This window comes from Chelonia mydas, chromosome 1 (genome assembly GCF_015237465.2).
Source record: "Chelonia mydas isolate rCheMyd1 chromosome 1, rCheMyd1.pri.v2, whole genome shotgun sequence".
NCBI classification, from domain to species: Eukaryota; Metazoa; Chordata; order Testudines; family Cheloniidae; genus Chelonia; species Chelonia mydas.
The window spans coordinates 186,502,693-186,528,829 of record NC_057849.1 but is presented as its reverse complement, the minus strand read 5'-3'; the positions used below and the strand labels follow the sequence as shown (position 1 = coordinate 186,528,829).

At 42.7% G+C, this 26,137-nt stretch overlaps 1 protein-coding gene across 1 annotated transcript in view; it reads right to left on the bottom strand.

Annotated features, from left to right (window-relative positions):
• Nucleotides 1-3,502: 3,502 nt before the first annotated feature.
• The window catches only part of PROS1 (protein S), a 45,003-nt gene continuing 22,368 nt past the window's right edge, over nt 3,503-26,137 (bottom strand). The window contains exons 9-15 of the mRNA XM_007057546.4: nt 23,823-23,941; nt 21,161-21,350; nt 19,126-19,293; nt 16,091-16,259; nt 14,993-15,141; nt 13,921-14,143; nt 3,503-6,429 (exon numbers count right to left, since the gene is read on the bottom strand). Of these exons, the coding sequence (XP_007057608.2) occupies nt 6,263-6,429; nt 13,921-14,143; nt 14,993-15,141; nt 16,091-16,259; nt 19,126-19,293; nt 21,161-21,350; nt 23,823-23,941 (1,185 nt within the window). The 3' untranslated portion in view covers nt 3,503-6,262. The remainder of the gene's footprint in view (nt 6,430-13,920; nt 14,144-14,992; nt 15,142-16,090; nt 16,260-19,125; nt 19,294-21,160; nt 21,351-23,822; nt 23,942-26,137) is intronic.

Genomic DNA, 26,137 nt, shown 5'->3' with positions numbered 1-26,137 from the left:
AGGATTTTGCCTCTGGCCAGGAGGGATTTCATAGCACTGTAAACAGAAAGGTGGTTACCCTTCTCTTCATATTTATGACAGCCACTCAGAGTCTTCAAACTGCTGGGTTGATCAAAGTTCCAAGGACTAGAGCCTCTCAGACTTTAGCAAGGCACTGATCAGAGCTCCAAGGGCTTACTCAATGGCCCACAGCCCAGCTATGGAGCCTATACACAGAGAACAAACAAACAATCAAATAAACAATCCACAGATGGACCAAACGCACTGCTTACTAAGTCCTGCTATAGAGTCTGTAGCTGCAGCTACTCCCTCTGAAACACCCCTGATATGAAAACCTCAACCCATCCTTTTAACATTTGGTCAGTATTATAGTTCTTTTGTTTCTGTAAAATGCTTCACTGCCAAGCTAGTTCAAAGAGGAATGATGCATGCTCATTAGTGCTGTAAAGAAATCCGGCAATATTGTAACTGCATCATATCATGTTCCGAAGGTTTGTTTCTTGCCATTAATTATTTAAAGAAATGAATTTCTCAAATGGAGCATTTTTGAGATGGTCAGTCATTAATCTTTGTCTACAAAGTTAAATGCTTGTAAAAGCAGCCTTTACTTGAAAAGACAGAACATCAGTATTATGGGTGACATGAGGCTAATTCCATTCCCGGTCAAGGGTAGAACACAGGGTCAGTGCTCCACCAGTAAAGGACCATTTTGGGACCGATTCTGATGTTACTCTGGTTCATAGCTGTCTAATTCCATTGAAGTCATTTATTTTGGATTTACACTGATGTAATAGAGGTGGGAATCTGCCCCAGTATCTTGAAAAGCCAGCTAGATCTCCCTTTGTGGTTGCAGCGTGGAGCACTGTTTTCTTAGCCCAGACCAAGACTGGAAAGGAAGAGACGGTGTAATATTCTACTAGGCTTAAAGAAGCAGAGCACTTATATGAAAGCCCTGGGTCTCAGACATATGGGTAGCATTGGCCCTATTCTCCTTCCATTGAAGTCATGTGTGAGATGTCTGGCAGGTCTGGCTATCTGATCACACTGCAAAACAGAGACTCTCTCACCCAGTATCTTCTCCTAGCAACTGCATTAATGATAGATGCTTCATAAACTCCTGTGAAATTTAAGTGTGCATGGCTGACTTGGGTGTGCAGGTAAGTGCATTTGCAAGCGTGGCCTTCTATAAACCAAACAAATAATAGGGCTTACTGTGAAATCCACACTGGAGGGGCAGGAGGAAGCACCACATCAGTAAAAGGAGGAAAATGTATGTTGCAAACTTCAAAGACCACTTTACTATTGGGGAAAAAATCAGTAGAAAAAAAACATTAATTACAGATGACTGGATATTTTTTTTTTTTAAAGAAAGCATTTCAGCTAGTCTTTGTGGAACTGTGCTGGCTTTCTATCTTTGAATACCTTTTGAAATCAAAAAGTGTTTGATGTGACTGATACAAAAGCAGCGTGTTGCCTTTGACAAAGCCCTGGCAAGGTTTACAGTGTGGGATGATTCACTATTACTGTGAGAAAGTTTTAGTGATGTTAGATGTTAGAATTTGCCAGGAGTGTCTTCATTTGGTGAATTTTTTGCATGGGTGTCTAAATTTAATCCTTAAAAAGATGACACGCCTCTGATCTATTACAGAGGAGAAACATTTTGTTTTATCCTTTTCAGCACATTTTAATAGCCAGCAAATACTGTGTGGGGAAGAGTTGTATGTGCGACTCCATGAACAAATGCTACATAATCCTGGACATTTGTTATCTACCTTCACCCACTTGATTAGTTTGTTCAGATGCAATTCAGGTCCATAAGAGAAGGAGACCATATTAGTAGAACTGAGCTTCTTAGAGAGCCATAACTTACTCTTTTGAATGAAGTACCACTGTGCAGTTTGTAAATGATAACTTCTATGAAGAAAGGAGTTATAGAAGTCTAAGTGATACAAATGCTAGCATCCTGCTCCCTCTTGCAGAGCCAGCTTGGGCAAGATTTAGCCCCTTACCCATATAACACCACTGTAATGTAATCACTCCTAAAGTGAAGGGAGGAGACCAAATTAACACTTGGGGCATAGTCACTGAGTGGAGAGGAAATGTTGGCTAAAAACACCAGCATAAACTTTACTCTCACAATGTTTTTCCTAAAACATTTTGGTGCAGATTTTTATAACCTGCCCTCCATTCTTCTGCACTTGCAATATGTTGGTACTAATGCTAATGATCCCTACCTAGATTCTGTTACCACCTAAAACATGCTAGGTTCTTTCTAAAGTCTGAAGAGCAAATAATTGCAGGAACTATTATTTGTGGGTGCCACTCATGTTATGCAGATATATTACAGGACTGCACCCACTCATCAGATAGTTGGATATCCAAGTGATATGAACTATGACTATAAATAATTGTGCCTGGAAAATTGTAGCCTCCTTGCAGATTGAGAGTTGCCCAGGTCACCTCTAGTTAGGACCTTAAAGTGGTCCGGCTGGATATTCAGTTTCTGTCCATCATTGACAATCTTATGGCACCCCCCAAAGCTTTTAGCGACTGCATGATCACTGACTGTGTAACAGCATTCCTTAGTGAACTCACTTTGTAAGGTGAAAATGACTAATGAAACCTTGGAAAAGGACCATTCTGGTATCCTATGTGTTAGTGACAAATGTAAAATTGGTGCTTGGAATGTCCAAATAGCTAACACTGTCATCCTTGTCAAGCAGTTGAAAAGCCTGTATATTGATATCTGTATCTTACAATTTGAGGTACGGTATTCATTTTTTTCTGTTTAATCAGAGAGCTTTCTTTTCTCCTTTTGTTCCCCTGGTACTTAATTTATTAACACCAAATGTTGTTTTAAGAATTGTAATTTTCTTTTTTTAAAGAAAGGCTATTTTTTTGCATGATCCAAATTCTGCTTTATTGTACTAGTATAAATCCACAAAAGTCAGTGGCATCATTCTGGGCTTACAACTGATGCAGCTAGCCCCAGTCCAGTATATGCTTAATTTTAAGCATGTCGGTAGTCCCACTAAAGTTAAACACATACTTAAGCGCTTGTCTGGACCGGGGTTGCTGAGAACAATACTAATTATTATGTATTATTATTTTTTATGGTTTATTATTAATAATGTTTGGACCTGTTTCTTCTGTTTCCTTGAAGGTGGCAATCCTTGGGATAAAATTAAACAATATGGCTGATTCCCAGTCACTCGAAGGTCAATATATACTACTCTGGAGTGCAAAGGAGCCTTAAAGTGGTTAATGTAGGTATTAAAGGGCCTTAGTGTACATGAGAATTAGAGCTGGCAATATTAAATCATTAATAAAGCCCACCATTAATCTAGGGAATATGGATTCATATTTGAACGGCAAATGAGCTTTGAGTTATTGAATTTTTTTATACTGAAAATTACCACAGATTCTTAAGTAAGACATTTGATCATCAGAACAAGAGGTGTACAGTTTAAATGAATCAAAGATATGCAAATACACCTTGAAATGAAAAGAAACTTGTAGATTCTCCTTTATTGCATGTTTAAAACATGGAGGCACTTACACATTCAAAAATTCAACAGAGCTTTACATATGACGAGAATACACTAAAGTATCCGTACAGGAAACAAAATACAGATAGTGCCCCTATCAGAAACCTGTGTGATTTAGTGCGACTTAACTATTTCCTATGTTCCTCAATTTCCTGTGTCTCTCTAGGATTTACGAAACAAAAAATCCAAACTTTTTTTCTTGTGTGGTACACATGTTGACATCAGGGCCAGCTCTAGATCTTTTGCCACCCAAGCGAAAAAAAAAAGGGTGGCCGTAATGCCGCCCCTGGAATTGTGATGCCCCAAGCACATGCTTGCTTTGCTAGTGCTTAGAGCCGGTCCTGGTTGACATAAACATCTGTCATATTGACATTCTTATTTCATGTTTCTATGATTGTTGTGGAAGGCAAGGAAGCTGAACAAGCATAAGATCTACTTTCCTGAAGACAATTTGACTTCCTGGGGCTGTTGCTACTAAATTTCAAATGCAGTAATTATTTAATTGGCATGTTTAGATTGTCCGATTCACCAAAGCCCCATTTCAGCACAGCATTTAAGCACAAAATTCAAACTGATTTCAATGAGCCCTAAGCATGTGCTTAAGTGCTTTACTGAATTGGGTCCAAATGAGGTAAGTGCAGTGGGCGGTGGCACTTTTTCCATAAGTATTTAAAGGAGACACATTGGGGAAACTTGAGCAATTTTGCATCATGATGCCACTTCACAGTGGTGGATCATTAGCTGACTGGTGATTAGCCATTGGAGACTGGCTTCAAGTGATCTTTAAGTTTTCCTTTTACCAAGGACCTGAGATTGGCTTCTATGGGAAACCATAGCAAACATTCATCCATTATACTCATAATGTTATGTAATAAAGCCAGGGTGAGAAGTGAAGTTTAAGAGGGAGGTGGGAAAGCAGCCAACAAATACAATTGAAAAATTAGGCCCAGATTCTATACTTTGAGGTACATTTACATTGTGCAGTACCTCACACCACAGGGAACCCCATTTATTTCAGTGGCATGTCCAGAGGAATTAAGGTAGTTCTCAAATTGAGTAAGGATGGCATGATCCATCTCTTGGTAAGTAAATTTCTAATGCTGGTGCACCAAATATATTACAATTTGGCCCTTAGAAAGCAAACCCTGATTCAGGTATTTTGATAGATAATAGTTCTGTGATTGGAGGTGAAAGGTAGTCACTGCTTAAGCCTGTTCTCTCCTTTGTTTGTTTGTTCATGTTGACTAAAATGTGAGAGTAGCCAGAATTACTGGATGTGTGAAAATGAGACAGGGAAGGGAAAGCCCATTCAAAGGAGATTAAGGAAGCCAGAAATGTGTGAACTGGATACTTCCCAGAAAACTCATTCCTTCCTGCCTTAATCAACTTTCCTTGTTAATCTGGCTGAGAGGGGCTATGGCTTTAAGCATGATATGGCTGTAAAATTTAGGGCTTCCTGTAAATAAACAACTCTAGCTGAAATATGGCTTTCAAATGCAGCTGTATCCCTCTCTCTATAGGTCCACAGAAGCAGAAGTGATGGGGATTTCATCCCCAGTTTTGAGGGATTGGCCTGAGGAGAGAACTAGTCTAACAGTTTTATGTATGAAGGAGCGACTAGGAAACTCTGGACCGCGACATTCCTCATGAATGGGGAATTCTGTTTGCTTGCCTGTGAGGTCCCTAGCTTTATTTGGTAAATTTCAGTTTGGTGTCCTGTAACTCTGACTGATGTTGCTTCATCTGTGCAACTCACCTGTATAAAACTGCTGGCATTTGTTTTCTGATAATAGCATGGTACTGAATTAATTTAAGTGTGGCAGTGTGTCCCTCTTAATGGAGCTCTGAATCAAACAAACAAGCAGACAGCCTTAAAGTTTGAAGTACAATGCTGGGATTCCTTGATGGAAAACATGGAAAGAATTAATGTTAACCCTAAGCTAGTCTGTCCCAAGGAGTCATCGAATGTCATCTTCTGTCATTTTAATTTGTTCTGCGGAAGTGTGCAACATAAGTTGAAATGCACCTATAAAAGGAGGTTTCGAGTGGAAAAGTTGGTCCAGTACGTTATAAGGATTACAAAGCCACTTTACTAATTTCTTTCTTTTTAAGAAAAGATGTGATATTTACTAAAAGCTTGGGTTTGGATATTGCACCCCAAAATAATGCTGTGATTCAGAAGTCTAGTGACAGGGACCTTGGGCTCATAACTTTAGACTCTTCAAAAAACACATTTTCCAAAACCTGCTAAGGCATTTTCATACACTTTGTTTTAGAAACTTAAAAGAAAACCGTTTTGTTTAGATTCAAACCTGCTCATAGCGCTTGCAACCCAAACACCACAGCTGTGTGCTAAAGCATCAGAACGAAGAGTGACAGCCAGACTGGCCTGATTTGACTCTTCAAGCTGAGTAAAACACAAAAAGGGAACTGCATCAGTGGTGGAAAAAAAGATGGTTCCACCGAAAAGAAATCTTTAAATCTAGTTTAAAGATATTATCACTGACATGGATAAGAGCATTTTCACAGGATTTTAGTCTTCATCTTGTCTTTTTATCGCCGAAAAAAGTGGGGTTTATTTTATCTTCCCAAACTACATTAAGAGGATAGAAACATTCCAGTTGAACTCCTTTCTCAGAACATCTTGAGTAAAATAATACAGGTTTCATTATGACATGAGACTCATTACGCAAATTATATCTGAAGGGAGAATGCTAGTTTAAGAATTCATTCATTTCATACGCAGTCAGCGGGCACGAGTGGGATCGAATGTCATTGTGTTTAGAGACGGCTTCATCCAGATCCAGCTGGATGTCGTTGACCTTTACCTCCATGCAGCCATTGTAAAAGGCCGTCAGTAGTGTAGCACCAACGGGAACATCTACACAGAAACCACATTAAATGAATTATGCCAAGACTTCCAACATCCTATATGCTTTTCATATGAGTAAAAGCATGGAAACTTCCCATTTCTCATCAGTCAATGATCCATGGCAGGAAATGGCAACTTAATAGGAAACATTTCACTTCCCTCCATAAACACTTCTTCCCCTTGTTTGAGTGTTTAAGATGATGTTTGCAAACTGAGGAAGGTTAGGAATATTTGCAACATGCATTAGAACAGTGGTCCCCAAACATTTCACTTCAGGCCCCCCTTACTCCTGTCCACATCACCCCACCCACCCCGGGATCTGGGGATGCAGCTCCTGGGAGTGGGGGGGGGGGGGAAGGGGGAAGAGTGTGGACAGGGGTAAAGGGGTCGTGGCTGGGGCTGGAGTCATGGCCGGGCCGAGGGTGGGGCAGGGACGGAGCTGGAACCGCAGCCAGGGCTGGGGCCAGGAGCAGAACCATGGCGGTGGGGGCTGGCAGCTGGGGGCGAGACTGGAGGGCTCGCCCTTCCCACCCCTCGTGGGGGCTGTCTCGGGCCCTGCCTTGCATCCCCACTCTGAACGCACCGCAAAGTTTGGGGACCACTGCAATAGAACCGTCCTCTAATCTAAAAACCTAACAAAATGGAAGATTTTCAAAATAATATATACTTTCTTGATTGGAGAGTGTTAATACCATATTTCCTGGCATCCCCAGTTTTCTTGTCCTGACCTAGTAACAGATGTTTATGTATTTAAAATTCACTGTTAGAGTAATCTTTCTATCTGGCCAAAAAGCTACTCTGGATTCCAATCCATAGTTCAAAAACAGGGGACCCCATGAGAACTCTGCAGACTAGTTTTGTCATTTCTTCTTTCCAGTGTAAATTTCTTCTTTTCTCTGTAAAAGTCCCACTCTTTCCATTTCTAATCTATTCAGACCTATTAAACTAGGCCAATGTCAGCCAATGATGCATTGTCAGCAAACAATACATTTACTTCATTACAAATGCTCAAGCAGGCGTTACTATGCGGCGTAGGGTACAACAAAGTTCTTGTGAGGTAGGTTGGAATTGATCCAAGGTCAAAGAGATTTAGGACCGTAACTCACGCACCTGATTTTAATGGGAGTTAGGCATCTAAATACCTTTGAGGATCTGGTCCTGGGCTATCTCTAAAGAACCTATAGTTGATGATCATCCAGCCTTGCCATGAAGTTTTCCAGTGATTGTGATTCTCCCATTTCCTTTGGAAGCGTGACACTGTAGGGGGCAGATTGCCCCCTCCCCCCAATCAAGAAGAGATTAATTCCTGTGATTCCAATCAGCCCCAACCTGCTGCACTTGTGTGGCTTGTCAGGCCTGGGGGAGGGCCCTTAAAAAGGAAGAATTCAGCACAGCTGGAGTGATATTTTGAAACAAGCAGAGCTAGTGCCTCTAGACTTGGGTGCTGTGTTACTAACTGATGAACGGTTGGCGAATGAGGCCTGCCTGAGCTCTCTGAGGAAGGAGATGGGCTGGTCTGTTTTTTCTGTTATAACCCCCAGGGACTAAGCCTTGGCTTTAGCAATGCAGGTAAGTGGGAGCTGAAACTGCCTTTGGGGCCAGAAAGACTGTTTCCCACTCCCTTGCATGAGGATGAAGGCCCAAAGTTGGGGGTGGAAGTATTTTCCTTTTGTTTGGACTGCTTTATATGCCCTCCAGAAGAGAGTGGACCTGCTACGAAGTATAGCCAAAGGTATGAACCCCATGCTCCAGAACCAAACCGCAGGATTGCTGTTTTCCAGAGAACAATGTATTAGGTAAGTAAGGCACCCATGCAAGGGGGTGACCTTGAGACATAGCCTTTGACAGATATATTGCCCGCTTGAGTTTACTCTGCTGTAAGCCAAGGTGCTTAGAGACTGTACTTGCAAAATCCCAGTAGGACTAGTCTTCTCTATTCAGATTGCTCTGCTGCATAACAGACTGGTAGTACAGAACCCCACATGCCTCACTGAAAAATAATTTACTGAATTATTTAAAAAAAATTAATCTCTGTGTTACTGAAATTTTGGAGAAATGTAGCAAAGAGAGACATTCCAATTAGAAAAGGAGGACTTGTGGCACCTTAGAGACTAACAAATTTATCTGAGCATAAGCTTTCGTGAGCTACAGCTCACTTCATCGGATGCATTCCAATGAAGTGAGCTGTAGCTCACGAAAGCTTATGCTCAAATAAATTGGTTAGTCTCTAAGGTGCCACAAGTCCTCCTTTTCTTTTTGCGGATACAGACTAATACGGCTGCTACTCTGAAACCATTCCAATTAGAAAAGCCATAAGATATGCATTTGCCTTAAATAGATTTGGAACTTCACAACATTGTTCTCTACTGCTCATTTTGTTTGTGGCAGCACAGGGATACTTTAAGTGCCCTATTTTACTCATCAGTAATCCCTTCAACTTTTCAGGGATCACCTCCAGGGGTTCCTATGATCAAGTTAACATTGAATGGTAACTGTTGGAAAATGTTATCTGAAAACATTTTTTGTCTATGTTTTTGGAAGAGGCAATTACTGTAGTAATTAAGAACATTGGGGGAAAGAAGGTGTCCTAGAGACAGATTTCTTTGTGGAAACTATTGACAACAGCTGACTTTAATGATAATCACAGTACACATTCTCCAAGTGTGAATGTTGGCTCATTAGCCAATAGATACTTGATTTAAACTAGCATCTCATTTTCTATAGCTTTGTTTACACTGCAGTTAGCACTGTGCTCAGGCGGGGAGCAAAGGGGCAATTGCCAAGGGGCCCGAGAGATTTAAAAGGGCCTGGGGACCCCCGGCCGCCGCCAGCAGGGGTAAGGCAGGCTTCCTGCTGGCCGTTGTTCCGCACCGTTCCCGGAAGCGACCAGCATGTCCCTGCGGCCCTTGGGAGGACAGGGGGTCTCCATGCACTGCCCCTGCCCCGAGCACTGACTCCGCAACTCCCATTGGCCAGGAACTGCAGCCAACAGGAGCTGCGGGGGCAGTGCCTGCGGGCAGCGGCATGTGGAGACCCCCTCGGGCCCCCTGCCTAGAAGCCGCTGCCAGAGGGATGTGCTGGTCGCTTTCAGGAGCCACCAGAGGTAAGTGCCGACCCCCTGACCCCCTCCTGCATCCCTGCCCCAGCCTAGAGCTCGCACCCTGCATCCCTTCCCGCACCCAAACTCCCTCCCAGAGTCTGCACCCTGCACCTCAACCCACTGCCCCAGCCTGGTGAAGTGAGTGAGGGTGGGGGACAGCAAGCGATAGAGGGAGTAGAATGAAGTGAGCAGGGGGTGGGGCCTCAGAGAGGGTGTGGGACAGGGCGTGGTCTCAGGGAAGGGGTGGGGCAGGGGCCGGGAAAGGGTCTTTGGGTTTGTGCAATTATATGGTTGGCAACCCTACCAGGTGGGCATGTATAAGCCCTGGTTGTGCCAGAAGAGCGCGGTCAGCAGCTCGCTGGGCACCAGCCAGCAGAGGCGCAGCACGGCCCAAACGTCAGGCGGACCATGTCCGTGCAGACGCGGCTTGTGCAGGGGCCCATTGGCTGTTCTGCCCTGGGGCCCGGAATTGCTGTCAGTGGGCCTCACTGTGCTTGGAATAGCTGTGATTAAATACTGTGTAAAGAACTTCTTGGAATTTACAGTACTGGAATTTACAGTAACTGTGTTCCTTTCTTCAGTTATCTTTTTTAAAAAAGGCTTTTAGCTAAAACTTCCTTGTTCAGAAGGTAGTGTGGTTCAAGTACTCTATTTACTGATCTCTACGAATAAGCATTGGCTTGGTCTCTTTGTTTAGATACAGTGGGCACAATTAAAACAGTGATGGCTTACCACTCACAGTAACTAACGTTAGTGCAGTATTTGGTGCGTTCTCTAGTCTAAGTATACAGGATGGTGAAGATCAAATTTGAACAGCACCCATCTAGTTTGCTGCTGCTAACTTTATTTTGGTTTTCAATCCAGTGCATACATAGTCAAAAGTTAAGACACGACAAATATCCTTCCCAGGTCGTCTTGTAACCCTCTTTTGTGCCTACATTCTATGATACATTCACACCCTCATTACCAGGATGTGTAATAAGACTTGTGGGGAACAGATCTCTTCCTCGCCTCCCACACGCTAGGAGGTCGCAGAGGTGGCTGACAATGCAGCCCCAAGGTTGCAGAAGCATCTGCAGTTGTAGTGTGCTTCCTCGACAGCAGTGGTTCTCAATCAAGGGTACCCAGAGCTCTTCCAGGGGGGACATCAACTCATCTAGATATTTGCCTAGTTTTACAACAGGCTACACAAAAAGCACTGGCGAAGCCCATACAAACTAAAATTTCATACAGACCATGACTTGTTTATACTGCTCTATATACTATACACTGGAATGTACCTACCATATTTATATTGCAATGGATTTATTTTATAAGTATATGGTAGAAATGAGAACGTGAGCCATTTTTCAGGAATAGTCACCGTGACACTTTTGTATTTTTATGTCTGATTTTGTAAGCAAGTAGTTTTTAAGCAACTTGAGGGTATACAAGACAAACCAGACTCATGAAAGGAGTACAGTCATTCTGAAAGGTTGAGAGCCACTGTTCTACAGTGGCGGGAGGGTGGAGAGGATGCAGCAGTTGATCTCTGGCCCCAGATGCCCATGTGCTGGCCTTACCTATCCACTGTGCACTGCCTTGAAGGAACCCTGTACAGCTAGTTTCACTGCCATGCAAGGGGTATGCACCCACCCCACCCCCACCAACTCCTGCACTAGGGTTGCCAACCCTCCAGGATTGTCCTGGAATCTCCAGGAATTAAAAATTAATCTTTAGTTAAAGATGGTCATGTGATGAAACTTCCAGGAAAACATCAAACCAAAATTGGCAACCACCCTCCACACCTCTCATGCAGCAGACTCACCCTGCTCCCACTGAAACTACAGGGAAGGGGGCTGGATATGCCCCTTGGGGCAGGTATGTTTTTACATAACATACAACACAAAAAATAGATGCCAATTCAAAATTGCCCATCAAACTTCTAGAGATCTCTTGGGAAGCTAATGCTTTCTTTCCCTATAGTCCCTTTGGATGTCAAAAACTTTTACCAATGATAATTTAGCCTCAGAACCACCCTATGATTTAGGTGTCTCCCCACCCCAGGTTTCAGATTAGCATATGATTTTCCAAAGCCTCATGGCACTGATGCGCATCCATAGCATGCCTGCTCAGATATGGCTGCACAAGATACGAGTTATAGGGCTGAAAATTCACTTACAAATTGTTTTAACAAAACATTGAATCTTTTTAACCCACTTAACTTTCAAGTTCCCTGCTATCATGGAGGCTGTCCACCACCACCTGAAAGTATTGTTGTAACCCCATTTTCCCTGTTTCCTCCTCCCACCTTTCTCTCCTTCAGTTATTTTTAAATGGATGGTTTTCACAATATCTAAAGCTGCTGCAGTTTGTTGAAACTATCAGTAGGTGGCACTTCAGGAGTTCTCATCACTCAAGACAAAAAACAAACAAACCCAAAATACAAAACGAAAAACCTCACAGCACACCACCATTTTCCCCTGGGAATAGGTGCCATAGGGTCACTTCCAAAAATAGACCTTTGGAGACAAGCTCTGCTGCTGGGCTGTTAAGATAGCTCCTTAATTTTACTATTGAAGTATCCGGCTGCATCAAAAGCTCTACAAATTGACTCCAATACAAGGATAAAAATACAGTAACTCCTCACCTAACGTTGTAGTTACGTTCCTGAAAAATGCAAAACGATGTTAAGCGAATCCAGTTTCCCCCATAAGAATTAATGTAAATAAGGAGGGTGGTTAGGTTCCAGGGAATTTTTTTTTTCACCAGACAAAAGACTATATATTACACCTCTACCCCAATATAACGTGGTCCTCGGGATCCAAAAAATCTTAGCATCTTATAGATGAGACCGTGTTATATTGGGGTAGGGAGAGGAACCGCTCCACGCCCCAGCTCGCCTCCGCCTCCTCCCCTGAGCGCGCAGCCACCGCTCCGCTTCTTCCTCCTTCCCTTCCAGGCTTGCTGTACCAATCGGCTGTTTGGCATGGGAAGCCTGGAAGGAAGCAGATGGGGGGCGGGGGGGGGAAGAAGTGGAGCAGAGGTGGTGCACTCAGGGGAGGAGGTGGAGTGGAGGTGAGCTGAGGTGGGGAGCGGTTCCTCTGCGCCCTCCCCACTGGTTACTTGCTGCGGCCCTCCCTGCGCCCCCTGCCCCAGCTCACCTCCACTCCGCTGCTGCCTCCCCTGAGCATGCCACCACCGCTCCGCTTCTTCCCCCCCCTCCCCAAGGCTTGCCACAAATCAGCTGTTTGGCGCAGCAAGCCTGGGAGGTAGGGGGAGAGAAGCGGAGCAGCGGTGTGCTCATGGGAGGAGGTCCACAGCAAGTGGGGGGGGGGCGGGCACAGAGGAACCGCTTGTGGTAACAGGGATTCAGATATAAAGAGGTAAAGCAGCCCTGCTCCCCAGAGCGCTGCTTTACTGCATTATATCCGAATTCGCGGTCTATCAGACCGCATTATATTGGGGTAGAGGGGGGTGTGTGTGTGTACACACCCACACACACAGAGTATAAGTTTTAAAACAACAATTTAATACTGATACACAGCGATGATGACTGTGAAGCTTGGTTGAGGTGGTGAAGTCAGAGGGTGGGATATTTCCCAGGGAATGCCTTACTGCTAAATGATGAACTAGCAATTGGCTGAGCCCTCAAGGGTTAACACACTGTTGTTAATGTAGCCTCACACTCTACAAGGCAGCACGAATGGAGGGAGGGGAGAAAGCATGGCAGACAGACACACCATGTGTGAGAGAGAGAGATGCGCATTGCTCCTTTACATACGCTGACCCCACTCTTAAGTACACTGCCTTGTTAAGTAGATCAGCACGCTGAGACCGCAGCTGTTGCCAGGAAGCTCCCTCCTGAGCCCTGTTGTGTGTGTGTGTGTGTCCCCTGCTCTATGGAAGATGGGGTAAGCGGAGTGCAGAAGCAGGGGGACACCCTGACATTAGCGCACACCCCCCACCCCGCAAAGCAAGCAGGAGGCTGGGGGAGCAGCTCAAAGGCAGAGGGCAGGAGTAGCACATGGCAGGGGGGAGGGACAGGTGAACTGCCGACAACTGATAGCCTGCTGGGCAGCTGCCACACAGGGAACTTAGGGGAGCTGAGAGGGGGGTTGCTGGTCCATCCTGGTTCCAAGCCCCCCCCCCCAGCTAGCTCCAACTGGCTGCTCTTCCTGCAAGCAGTGGACAAAGCAGGCAGCTGCCAAATGACTTATAAGGGAGCATTGCACAACTTTAAACGAGCATGTTCCCTAATTGATCAGCAACATAACAACGTTAACCGGGATGACTTTAAATAAGGAGTTACTGTAGGTAAGTGTTTTGTTTAAAAAACAAAAACAAACACCACACCACAACAACCCAGGATATTGAGTAAGACTAATTCATTCACATCAATGAAAAGAAATAAAATTCACCTGGAATGCCACCTAAGTAGGTAACAATAGGTCCCTTCATTACTTGATCCAGGATGGACAGTTGTTGCTCTTGCTCAGAATTGGTGCTGTATGTTTGTGAATCAGCAGTCAGTTCAAGCAGCTGTTTGTTTACTCGGAGTCCCAGCAGCATTCTTTTGGAGGTACACAACCTCTCTGACTCCAGCCGGGCAACAATAACGTTCTCAATAGTCACAATGATTTCCTAGGCAGCAGAATAAAAAACATTTCACGTACAACTCCAGCACTTTATTTTATTTAGTTATGATGCATTTTACATTTGTAAGGAGAAACTGGAGGAAACATTATGGCCAACGTTTTTCAAAATAGGTGTCTGAAATTGGGAAATCCACTGAAGTCAATAGAAGCTGCTGGGTTGTTCAGCGCTTTTGAGAAACAAAGCCACCTGTTTAGTTGCCTAAATTTTATTTTTAGGAGTCTCTCTTTAGGTATTCTTGTTAGAAAATCTTGATCTAGATTTCTGGGGTTAAATCCTGGTCCTGTAGAAGTCGATAGGAGTTTTGACATTGATTATAATGAGGCCAACATTTCACTCAAAAAGAAAAGGAGTACTTGTGGCACCTTAGAGACTAACCAGTTTATTTGAGCATGAGCTTTTAGTCTCTAAGGTGCCACAAGTACTCCTTTTCTTTTTACGAATACAGACTAACACGGCTGTTACTCTGAAACATTTCACTCAAAGTATCTACTTCAGGCAGTTTAAAAAAGACATTTGTAGTCACCTTCATATACATATACGCACATACTGCCTTCTGTCATGCTACTTGCCACAACTGGGAATAGAGGGAAATTCAAGGATAACAAGACCTATTTATATATTGGCTTTTTTATGCAGTTCATCACTGTTTTATCGGAGCACCTTGCAAACAATTAATTCAGCCTCACAACGCCCTTGTGAAGTACAGTAAGTAACTAGGATCAGTCCCATTTTACAGATGGAGAATGAAGACAGAGAGCTGAAGTCAAAAGAGCTATGCTGATTTACACCAGATGAGGATCTCACCCAAAGTTACTGTGATAACAGTAAGATCACCTGTGAGTTAGGGGAGTTGGAGTCTATTATGGACAAAGCAAGAGGCACTGTTTTGCCAGAGACCAAGGCAAACATCACACCAGTGCCTCTGGATGGGCGAATAGTCAATGTTATGTTTATTAGCCATTCTTTGTCATTGGTAAGATTATCTGTTTAAAAAAAAAAAAGAAATTAATGAACCCGAAAAACACCTGCTTCAAGCATCCAAATACTGTTTGGTTATTTACAAGCATTTTCCCCCTACAATTTAATCTATATTCCCACTATGAAAAATAAGGCTAAATCTGCAGTGAAAAGGTGAGCTTTACATTTTTAGTTTTCCCCAAAATTTCTAATATTAAACATATAGAAAGAGACATTTTAAGCTTAAGAACATAAGAATGGCCATACAAAGCTTGGGGTTTTTCCTTGCCTTTTCAGCTTCCTGGTCTTTTTTTTTATTTATTTATTTTTTGTTACCTCTCTCACTGTCACATTCATAAGAGGGCTGTTTATAAGGTTAAGCCAGAAAAAGCCTAACAGGTTGCTCATAAAATTTTGCTGCTGAGCAGAAGATTGATAGCTTAAACATGCATTTAACATCACACACAGGAATAGTCCCATTGCTCCAATGGGAATTCTCACATGCGTAAAAGTTATACAGGTGCTAAAGTGTTTGCAAGTTCAGCAGCTAAAAGGCATGCCCATATTTATTAACTGCTTTTTTTTCATAATTTCACACTAATAATGCACCATGTTACTTAGTATCACAATCAGCACCCGCAATGTATCTTGCTCTAATATAATTCCATATGACTCTTTCATTTGGGGCTCAAACCACTCTTAGTGACGTCAAAACTTCCATTGATAAAATGGGAGCAGAATCAGACACTTTAGAGATGGAAAGGACCAATCTGATCAAGTCCACCCTTGTAGAGGTCTTTGCAGAAATTAAACTGATAATGTGCGAGGCCAGAACCTACGCTCGTTACTCAAGCAAAACTCCCTCTGAAATTAGTGGGAACTTTGCCCGAGGGAAGCCCATACTCTTTTGCCATTCATTAGTTCAATCATCGGTCCAGCATAAAGACATGTTGGAGAAGGCCAAAAAATACTTACTATAGTTTATATGAAATTCTGCCATGCCAGTGCCAGGGTAGTAGGACCCTTTCCCCACAGTTACTAAACAATGTTTGCTTTGTTTTTCTTGAATAACTTCTTTTATGCCTGAACTTCCCTGATTCATCAGGTTCCAGGCACGAATGCACCCATCTAGTCGAGGGTTAATCTGCAAGAGAGTTACATTCGGGTTTTTGTGTTGCATACAGATTTGCTCTAGACACATTGTTAATCAACAGAGAATGAGTTACTTTACATGACAATTTATTTCTGGTGGACAGTAAAGCATAATTATATCAATGCCATAGATTACAGCACTGATCTTCAGAGCTGTCTTGGAATCAAATTGCTGTTTGCAGTGTTGTAAACTGCATGTGGTCCCAGGATATTAGAGAGAACAAGGTGGGTGAGGTAATATCTTTTATTAGATTGACTTCTGTTGGCGTGAGAAACAAGTTTTGAGCTTACAAAGAACTCTCTTCTTCAGGTCTGAGAAAAGTACTCAGGCCTGGTCTACACTCCAGAGAGGTCAATGTAAGCTGCCTTGTTGTAATAAACCATCAATCCAGAGTCTTCATTAAAACCATGATTTATAGTGTCTAGCAAAGTTAGGAATTTAGGTTCCCAGGCTCGTCATTTGGAAAGCGTTTTGCAGCTTTCCTTTGAGGACGAGGACTGAAAGTCAGATATGGAGTGATTGTTTTGTGATAAGTGTTTGCCCTTGGGTAATACGGTATTTTTGTCTTTTTAGCATTGGGGGCATCATTGGGGATGAGGTACACCACATTGTGATAGGCATGGATAGGACCAGGGCCTTCCCTAGTGGGGTTTGGGGTCTGGGGAGGAAGTGACAGATTCGTCTCTTCCGGGACCGATTGCACCAGCCTGTGGGGCCTCCCAAAGTGCGGGGCCCAGAGCGGTTGCCTCGATTCGCCCTACCCAAGGGACAGCTCAGGGTAGGACCCATGGATCTTGAAAGATATGTTGCGGGGAGGAGGGGGGTGATCATTGTAGCAGTGGAGATATGTCTGCAGGTTTTGCATCTATTGTTGTGGCAGGGTCTGGTGCTGCTTTAAGTTGAGGAGTTCTTGTCTGCTGGGGACTTGCTTCTGATATGAAGTTAGGGGGTTGTTCGAAGGCCAGAAGCAGAAGTTCAGGAAAGATTTCTTTCAAGATGTGGTCCCCATTGAGTATGGATTGTAATTGTTTAATGATGCCCAGTATGGCCTCTAACGTAGATCGGTAGGTGACAAATAGGGGTGAGTGATTAGAGGGGCTTTTTCCTGCAATGAAGCAGGTTCTCTCGGGGACGTTTGGGTGGCACGTTCCATTGTGTGATCTACTTCTCCAAATGCCCCAACAACTATGTGGGTGAAACTAGACAATCACTACGCTCTCAAATGACCTTGCACAGAAAAAAAAATAAAACACTGTATTATCCAACGGCAAACACTTTTTTCACAAAACAATCACTCCATTTCTGAACTCTCAGTCCTCGTCCTCCTGCACAACACCTTGAAAAGAGGAGCCTGGGAGCTTAAATTCATCACTTTACTAGACTCTAAAAATCATGGTCTTAATTAAGACACTAGATTTATGGCTTATTACAAAAATCTGTAACCCACTAACTCCCCTCCACACTTTATTATCCCATCACTGGAAGCGTGTTAAGGGACCACTTCACCTTGAATAGTCTTTTAGAATATATGTTAACGACTTATGCTAAACAATCTGTACCACTTTGTATTTAGCAGTGACACTGAGTACCTACCTTTTCCAGACCTGAAGAAGAGCTGTGTATCACTCAAAAGCTTCTCCCTCTCACCAACAGATGTTGGTCCAATAAAAGACATTACCTCACTGGTATTTTGTCACCCTCACGCACTTTGTGTCTCTTTGAACTCAAAGGCATGTACAGTAGTGCAGCTTTCAGTCAGCACTGCTGAGCCAGTAAGCTTTTCCCATTTGGTACCACTGGCAAGCAAAGAACAGACACCTTCAAAATTTAAGTTCAAACATACTGTAGCCAAACTTTCCTCTTCTGCTTGGCCATGTCTGCTGCGCTATAACTAGGGGGCCATGGCTATTAGTATTGTTTGTTGGCTGAGAGTTTGACTCATCAGCCCAAACAACATTTCTAGAATTATTTCACATTGGGTAAGAGAATATTTATTGAGAAGCAGTTAAACATTTTTACCTTTTTGCCTCCCTGTCACGCTGCAAACAAAAATGGATTATTTAAAAAATGAAATATTGCAAGCATTTTTTTTGTTAGTGGACTGGTGACTTGTTTTCAAATGTAAATTATTTTCTAGTACACATGCAAGGTGTTGGATAGACATTCTTTTACACATATGAAGAACAGATACTGTATTGGCAATGGCAATGGAGGCTTCCCTCCTCTAGGGTGGAAAACAAGTTCAGTCTTCATAGTCCATTCACTTGTTGCCTCTCTGCTGACATTGCCAGTTACTTTGAGAATTACTGGGTCTGCATGAGAGGTGGCTGCAGGGACCTACAGCTGCTGAAAAGGGTGAGTAAGGTGACTCAGGCCCCCTGTGCAGGGTGGGTAGGGCAGGGCAGGGTAGAAATGAAGACTCTTTGCACTTCTTTTACCTTTCCTCAACACTTCCCACCCCTATGCCCCGCCCCCCCACACAAGACCAAGGCACAATGTGGCACTAAGAAAGGGAACATTTGTACAATAGGCTCCCAAGGTAACTACTGGTGGCCCTATTGCTTGGGAGTCTTAAAATGAGATTAGGAAATGTACTCCCAGGCACAATCCTGCATAGGACCCTGGAAAATGGATTAGATTACCTGAGACATCTTTAATTGCTGTGATTCTATAATTGAAACCTGAAAATGGACAGACCACAAAGCTTCATGCGTATTCATTTTCAAACAAAAATGTCACCAATGGCATTTTCATTTTCTACCTACATACCTCCCTGTATTTTGTCTCCCCAGTAACCACCACATAAGGAGAAGTGAACAAGAAAGCAGCCTTAATCAGGAGATATTTTTCTAGTTACCGGTTTAATGAGGGTGTCGTTGACTTTGCGAGGTAATCCTGCAATGTACACCTTAGTTTCCAGGAAGCCATTTGTTGGTTTGAACAGATTTCTAGGGCTGTTAATATTCATCACTGCTTCTTTTGCTATTTTTACACTTATACTGTGTTCTAATTCTTCCACTGAGACCTAGGATTAAAAATAATATACAAAATATATAGCACTACATATGTTGAACGTACTGATTACACAGGGAGGAGTAGTGAGTCTTGTGTTAAGGTTACCTAACATGTCCCGGTATTTAAAAAACAAAAACCCACCACCCAGAACTTGCCTTTCTCTCTTTCTTTTTTTTTTTTAATATTCTAATGGTTTGCAGCAGGATTATGAAACTGGGTAGAGGAATAATATTTGAAAGGCAAAGGTGTCTCCTGCTTTCCATAGGAAAGCCTATACTTGGTTGAATGACTGACTGATTTTTTTGGAAAAAACACAATTTTTCAGTTTGAGTTACACTTAGTAGTATAGGTGCCAACTTCCCCTTTGCCCGGCGGGTGCTCGACCCCACCCCCTCTGCCCCGCCCCGGCCTCACCCCTTCTCCACCTCTTCCTGCCCCTGCACTGCTCTTGTCCCGCCCCCATTCCACCCTTTCTCCCAAGTTCCTGCCCCTGCCCCACCTCCTCCCCGAGCACGCGGCATCCCCGCTCCTCGCCCTCCCTCCCGGAAAGTCCAAAGTGCCACCAAACAGCTGTTTGGCGGTGGCCAGGCAGGAAGTGCTGGTAGGTAGGCGGCGGAGCGGGGATGTGGCGTGCTCGGGGAGGACGAAGCGAGGGGGGGTGGGGGGAGCTTTGCTGCTGGTGGGTGCTAAGCACCTGCTAATTTTTCCCCATGGGTGCTCCAGGCCCAGAGCACCCACGGAGTTGGAGCCTATGCTTAGTAGACCTTGTTAGGCACTTGCTTCTAAAATTGCTCAACATTCCATCCACACTGAGCATGCTCCTCTGGATCTCATTCAACCTGCCACAAAGAACTGAACCTCCTGAGGGAACACAGACACTCCCCCTCCCCCCAAAAAATCATCTACTGTTGATGTTACCCACCAAAATACCTTTTGGTCTAAGGGAAGGTGCACTGGACTGGACACCAAGAAACAATATGGCAGAACTAAATCTCATCCATTTAGGGTACATCTACACAGCAGCTGACAGGGTGCTTCCCAGCGCCGGTAGACATATGTCCAGCTCTGTTCAAGCTAGCATACTAAAAATACTAGTGTGGCTGTAGCAGCACAAGTTGCTAGCTGCCCAAGTACAATCCTGCCCAACTTGGTGCTTTAAAAGGCCAATTTCACAAAGGTGAAAACAATCATGAGCCAAATAAGCTGAGAGGAAAAATGTGAATGGATAATTAGGGCTTCTTTAACAAGACTTTACTAGATGCCCAAAAAAGCCATAATCAAGGGAGAAGGCCAAACTGGTTAAAAAAACAATCTGGCTTAGAAGAACCTGAAGGCAACTATAAAAAACTTTAAAAATAATATGTAATAAATGGAAGAAAGGGGAAGTTGATAGTACAGAATATAAATCAAAAGTTAGGAATTGTAGAAAATTGATAGGGGAAGCAAAGTGACATGAGGAGAAATCTATGGCTAGTAGAGTTAAGGACAATAATAATAATTTCTTTAGTTAGGAGGCAGGAAGCCTTGATTTGATTGATCAAGCTGCATTGGCCAACATAAAATAACAAGTATGTTTGGAATAACAACCCCATGGACCACTTTAATCAGAATAAACATGTTTACACAGATGATCATGCACTAGGTATTACTTCATAGGGCCCAAGCACCGTGCAGAAAGTGGCTGTTTGTATCACAAGGAAATTCGGAAGTTTGCTAATGCTACCACTGTATCTTTCTTAACCACCTTTACATCTGGGATCTTTATGGAATCATTTTTAAACCTTTTTTAAAATTATTATTATAAAGTCGCAATTACAATTTTCCCCAACTTCACCTGAGTGCGCCAACAATTCACAGGGTATTAGAAAATAACTTACTATATGCCACAGACCATCATTAATGGCTTTGCCACCACTGGTGACTTTTGTTCCAAGTTCATTCTTGAATTGAATCTCAATCTTCCCATCACGAAGTGCAAGCAAGAACCATGCTGTGCTGTCAGAGGATTCAGCATATAATATAACACCCTCTGTATCATATGTCCGGAAATCAAATTCTGCTGAAAATCTGTGTCATGGGAGAGGAATCACAATCATGGGAAGAGGATACATGAGAGAATGAAGAGTTCAGTGCAATACATTAATAATTTAGCTATAGAGGCAAATATTAATCTCCAAATGACAACTCTGTATCCAAGCAGGTCCAATGGCTGCCTGTGATTAATCATAGGCAGAATCCAGTTCCCCTTACTTTACAGTTGTGTTGTAAGAAAAAGTAAATTGTTTGGGAGGTGTTCCAGTACTATGATGAGGAGTGCCATTAAAAAAAAAATCTATCACAAGTATCTTCTTAAATGTGCTTCATCATCACTGACTTTGAAAGTTCCATTCTTTACCCTTATTCTGTTTAGGGAATAAGATCTGTATATTGGTGGCATTTGGATGATCATGCATAAATTGTAGTTCCTTTTGTTCTGTGTTTGTATAGCATCTAGTACAATGGAGTCATGGTTCATAACTAGGGCTCCTAGACACTACAGTAATACAAATAATAAATGGTGGTGGTATTATTATTTATTATTATGGTAGAACCTATAGACCCTGTTGTGCTCTGGGGGCTGTACAAACATAAGAGAAGCTCTCTGCCCCAAAGAGCTTTCAGGCTAAATATACAAGAGCGAAGAAGGGCCTGAGGGGAAAAATGGAGGTACAGAGGTGAAGTGACTTGTGAAAGGCACACAGCAGGTGGGTGGCAGAACTAGGAACAGAATGCAGGTGCCCTGATTCCAAGTTCAGATCTCCAGTCACTAAACCACACTGACTTTCAAACATGGTTCTGTCAAAACTCCTTATTTTGAGTTTATAAGTAACTATTTAAGATGTTAGCTGCTAAGGACACTTTCAAACTTTTCAAAAATCTTCCAAGAGAGCATTAATTCCAGGTCACCTTTGATTCATGACACAAGGGCATGTCTTAATATTGATGTTCTAAATCTGAGACACTAAAAATCACAAATGCAACAACTTCTGCTGTTGGTGCCTCTGAAATTGTTCAGACAGCGATTCAAAGGTAACCCTGCATTTTCAAGTGCCACAAGGAGCAAACTTAAATGCCATATAGAGCTTACTAACATTAGCACTAGCTGTAGGACACTGACATCTGAAGGGGAAATCCTACAAATTGATATTGGCGTAAAACAAGACACTGTGCTCCATCAGTGGCCTGGAATATTTTAGGAGAAAGCACAGGAGATCATTAGCTTCCTCCGTGCTTGATGAACAGCATGCTACAGCTGGTAACTCCTGCATAAGAGCAGCAGAACCATCATCTGAGGCTCACCATTTTGATTTACAACTACACACTGCGAGATGCATATTCATTTCTACAACATCATCTGATTTTAAGGACTGACACACTTTAGGGGGGGAACCTATATGAAATCTGCCTACTGTGAAATACCATAAAGAAAAGGAGTACTTGTGGCACCTTAGAGACTAACCAATTTATTTGAGCATGAGCTTTCATGAGCTACAGCTCACTTCATCGGAAAGCTCATGCTCAAATAAATTGGTTAGTCTCTAAGGTGCCACAAGTACTCCTTTTCTTTTTGCGAATACAGACTAACACGGCTGTTACTCTGAAACCTGAAATACCATAGACACTGTTTGGATCAAAATGTCCCTGCAAACGTACCACCAGTGGGGATTCTTCAGAGCAAGTTTTGAGTCAGTTTGCAAGACTGGCCCCTGGGGAACTGTAATAACTCTACATCTCTGCCATCGTCATCCACATCTTTTCTCTTCCCTTCAGAGGGGGCAGCAAGATTCTGTCATTGTGAGACACCATCTTTCTTCCTCTCCTAAGAAATCTCATTCACTCTAAAAACTGCTGAGGCCTCCATCCAGTTCGTATTCTCTCCTCTCCCCCTTGATCCATTTTCCACCTTTTCCCACTCAGTCTCGGGACTGTTTTGATTCTCTTCCACCCAGGGTTTGTTTCCCTTTTGGTCCGTATATCTCTGTCTTCAACCGCAGCAACCAGCTGGCTGTCACTGCAGGAGGAATCTGGCTCTTCACCCACTGATGAGCTCAGGCTCAGATGCTGGTGCACTGTGTCTCCCACAGACCACACCAATGGTCTGCCTGCTCCACTATGTAGCTGCATCAGTCAGCTGCCACTGTCCCCGTCTGATGGAAAGGGTTGCTTAAGATCCAGCTGAGCTGATGAGTTACAGGAAGGAACTATACTAAAGATGTGGCTCATGGATATAATACAATCACTAAGTGGTGCTGTAAAGTGGTTCTAAGCACCTCACTCCTGTCTGTCCACTTTCAAATAACTCCAGCCTCTATTGAGTGCTATTACATGTAGGAAGCTCAGTTCATTCGTCCTCCCCGCAATGATACAAGGTGTCTTATCCAGTGAGATGATGCTGTGAACTCTTCATGCAATCCATAGTCCTTCTGCCACCCTCTGGGAATTAATGGAAACAAATCCCCAGCACTTTCATGCATAGTGTTATCAATGGCAAATGCTCACCTGGTGATTTCTGGCAATCTAAACCTTAAATACAGCACAGGGATCGCCATAAATTGTTCTGCCAGGTAAAGCAATTCATAATTTTTTTCAAGATTCAGAGGGACACAAACTGGAACAGCCTGGAAATAATGAAGGGAAAAATCACCATGTCATAACTTCTGTGCAGTGATATTTCACAGATTAACCTCAGTTCTTAGTGGCTTTTAGCTTGTTACATTTTTCTTACGCACTTGATACCTAGTATACTTGAGTAATCTGAATACCTCAGTACAAAAAAAAACAATTTTATTTTTCTACATTATCCATACATCAAAAATATTGGTGGCTAAAAATGTTGTAACATAGTTTCGTAGATTCCAACTTTCATTTGAGTTGGTAATTACATTGTAAGTGTTTAATATTCAAATCAAGGCATACATCCAAATTACACCATTTCCTTACAACCTGCATCCCTACCACCTTATGTTAGGATTCTCAGGTCTCTTAATTTAAGCAGTTTGGTTGGGTTGATTGTTGGATGGGTGAAATCTAAAACATCTAGGGTGATACACAAAGTGGTCTTGATTTGAATAAGCACCACACTTTCCTCTGAGGCAGAACTGAACTAATATACAGCATAGTGGCAGGGGAAGTACAATGTCTCTTGATATGGTATCTTCTCAGGACACATAAAAAGTTTGGTCCTGGACACTAGTCACAACTAGTCCCAGGTAAGACTGTGAGGTTAATCCCGGTGTCCTGGCCAAAATCAAATTTGGGTAATTATATTCTGCCTATTTAAATTTTTCAGCCTTCACTGGGAAAGGTATTCTTCATTTCCTGGTTTACATTGTTGCACAGTGCTGCTGTGTATGAAGTTTGCATACTTTCTGTATTGCAGTGGTAGACAGAGTGATGATTGTATATAGGGATAATATATCAGTTTAAATTACGGTGACCAGATGTCCCAATATTATAGGGACAGTCCCACTGTTCAGGGCTTTGTCTGAAATACTACCTCCCACCCCCGTCCCCATTTTTCACACTTGCTATCTGGTCACTCTCGTTCAAATAGGTCAGACATTGTATGGCCACATTGCCATTTCAGCTACGACTCAATGTGCACTGCTGTTTTTGTGTCTCTTGTCATGCCACAATGATGTCAGATGTAAAAAGACAGTTGGAACTTATTTTTGACTGAATCCCCTATATTTAATCTCCCAGCAGATATGTCCTACGCAGATGCAGCAGAACCAAAGCAATTGGGTGTGAAACACTACTGTGTGTGTGATACACATTGCACTTGGATAGTCTAACTCAGTGGCTCTCAACCTTTCAAGACGACTGTGCCCCTTCAGGAGTCTGTGTCTTGTGTACCCCAAGTTTTACCTCATTTAAGAGCTACTTGCTTACAAAATCAGACAAAATAAAGTGTCAACACTATTACTGAAAAATGGCTTACTTTCTCATTTTTACCATATAATTATAACATAAATCAATTGGCATACAAATATTGTACTTACTTTCCAGTGTATAGAACATAGAGCAGTATAAACAAGTCGTTGCCTGTATGAAATTTTAGTTTGTACTGATTTTGGTCGTGCTTTTTATGTAGTCAGTTGTAAAACTAGACAAATATTTAGATGAGTTGATGTACCTCCTGGAAGACCTATACGTACCCCCAGGGGTATGCGTAACCCTGATTGAGAACTATTGGTCTAACGCACAGCTAATACTACATTTCCCAAAATTCTTTGGGCTTGGTTCTCATTTAAAACAATTTTCATGGTGTAGCAATTCCATTGACTGTAGTGCAACAACTCATGAATTACAATATTATATGTAAGAATTGGACTTGAATTTTTTTATACACCGGGTGGAGCACTTGGTCTGCAAAGAGGATACATCCCTTTGGGCTTTTCCATGATACTGCTGATAATACAGATTTTTATTCCAACTAAAAGATCTGCAACTGGTTTCTACATACTGGGTCAGCCTCTTTAGCCTTAGTCCCAAGGGTTACTAAACCTGTCTCTCATACAACAGCGTTAGGAGTAATGTTTAAGGAGGACAGAGCAGAGTGTCCTCCCACTTTATTATCAGTAGGGAATGGAATTACTCCCTGTGTTGTCTAAGTATTAAAGCTTAGCAACTAAAAATACCAACTTCTAGTAAATATGTTCGAGCACAATAGTGGGCTTTGATCTTTGAAATATTTAAGCCCCCCTACATCATACTGTGGCAAAGATTTGTTTTTGGTGGAAGCTGTTTGAACACACTTACAGGTCCCAACCTGCCCGCTCCTGCCAAAGTAGTATAAAGAAAAGTCTTCATAA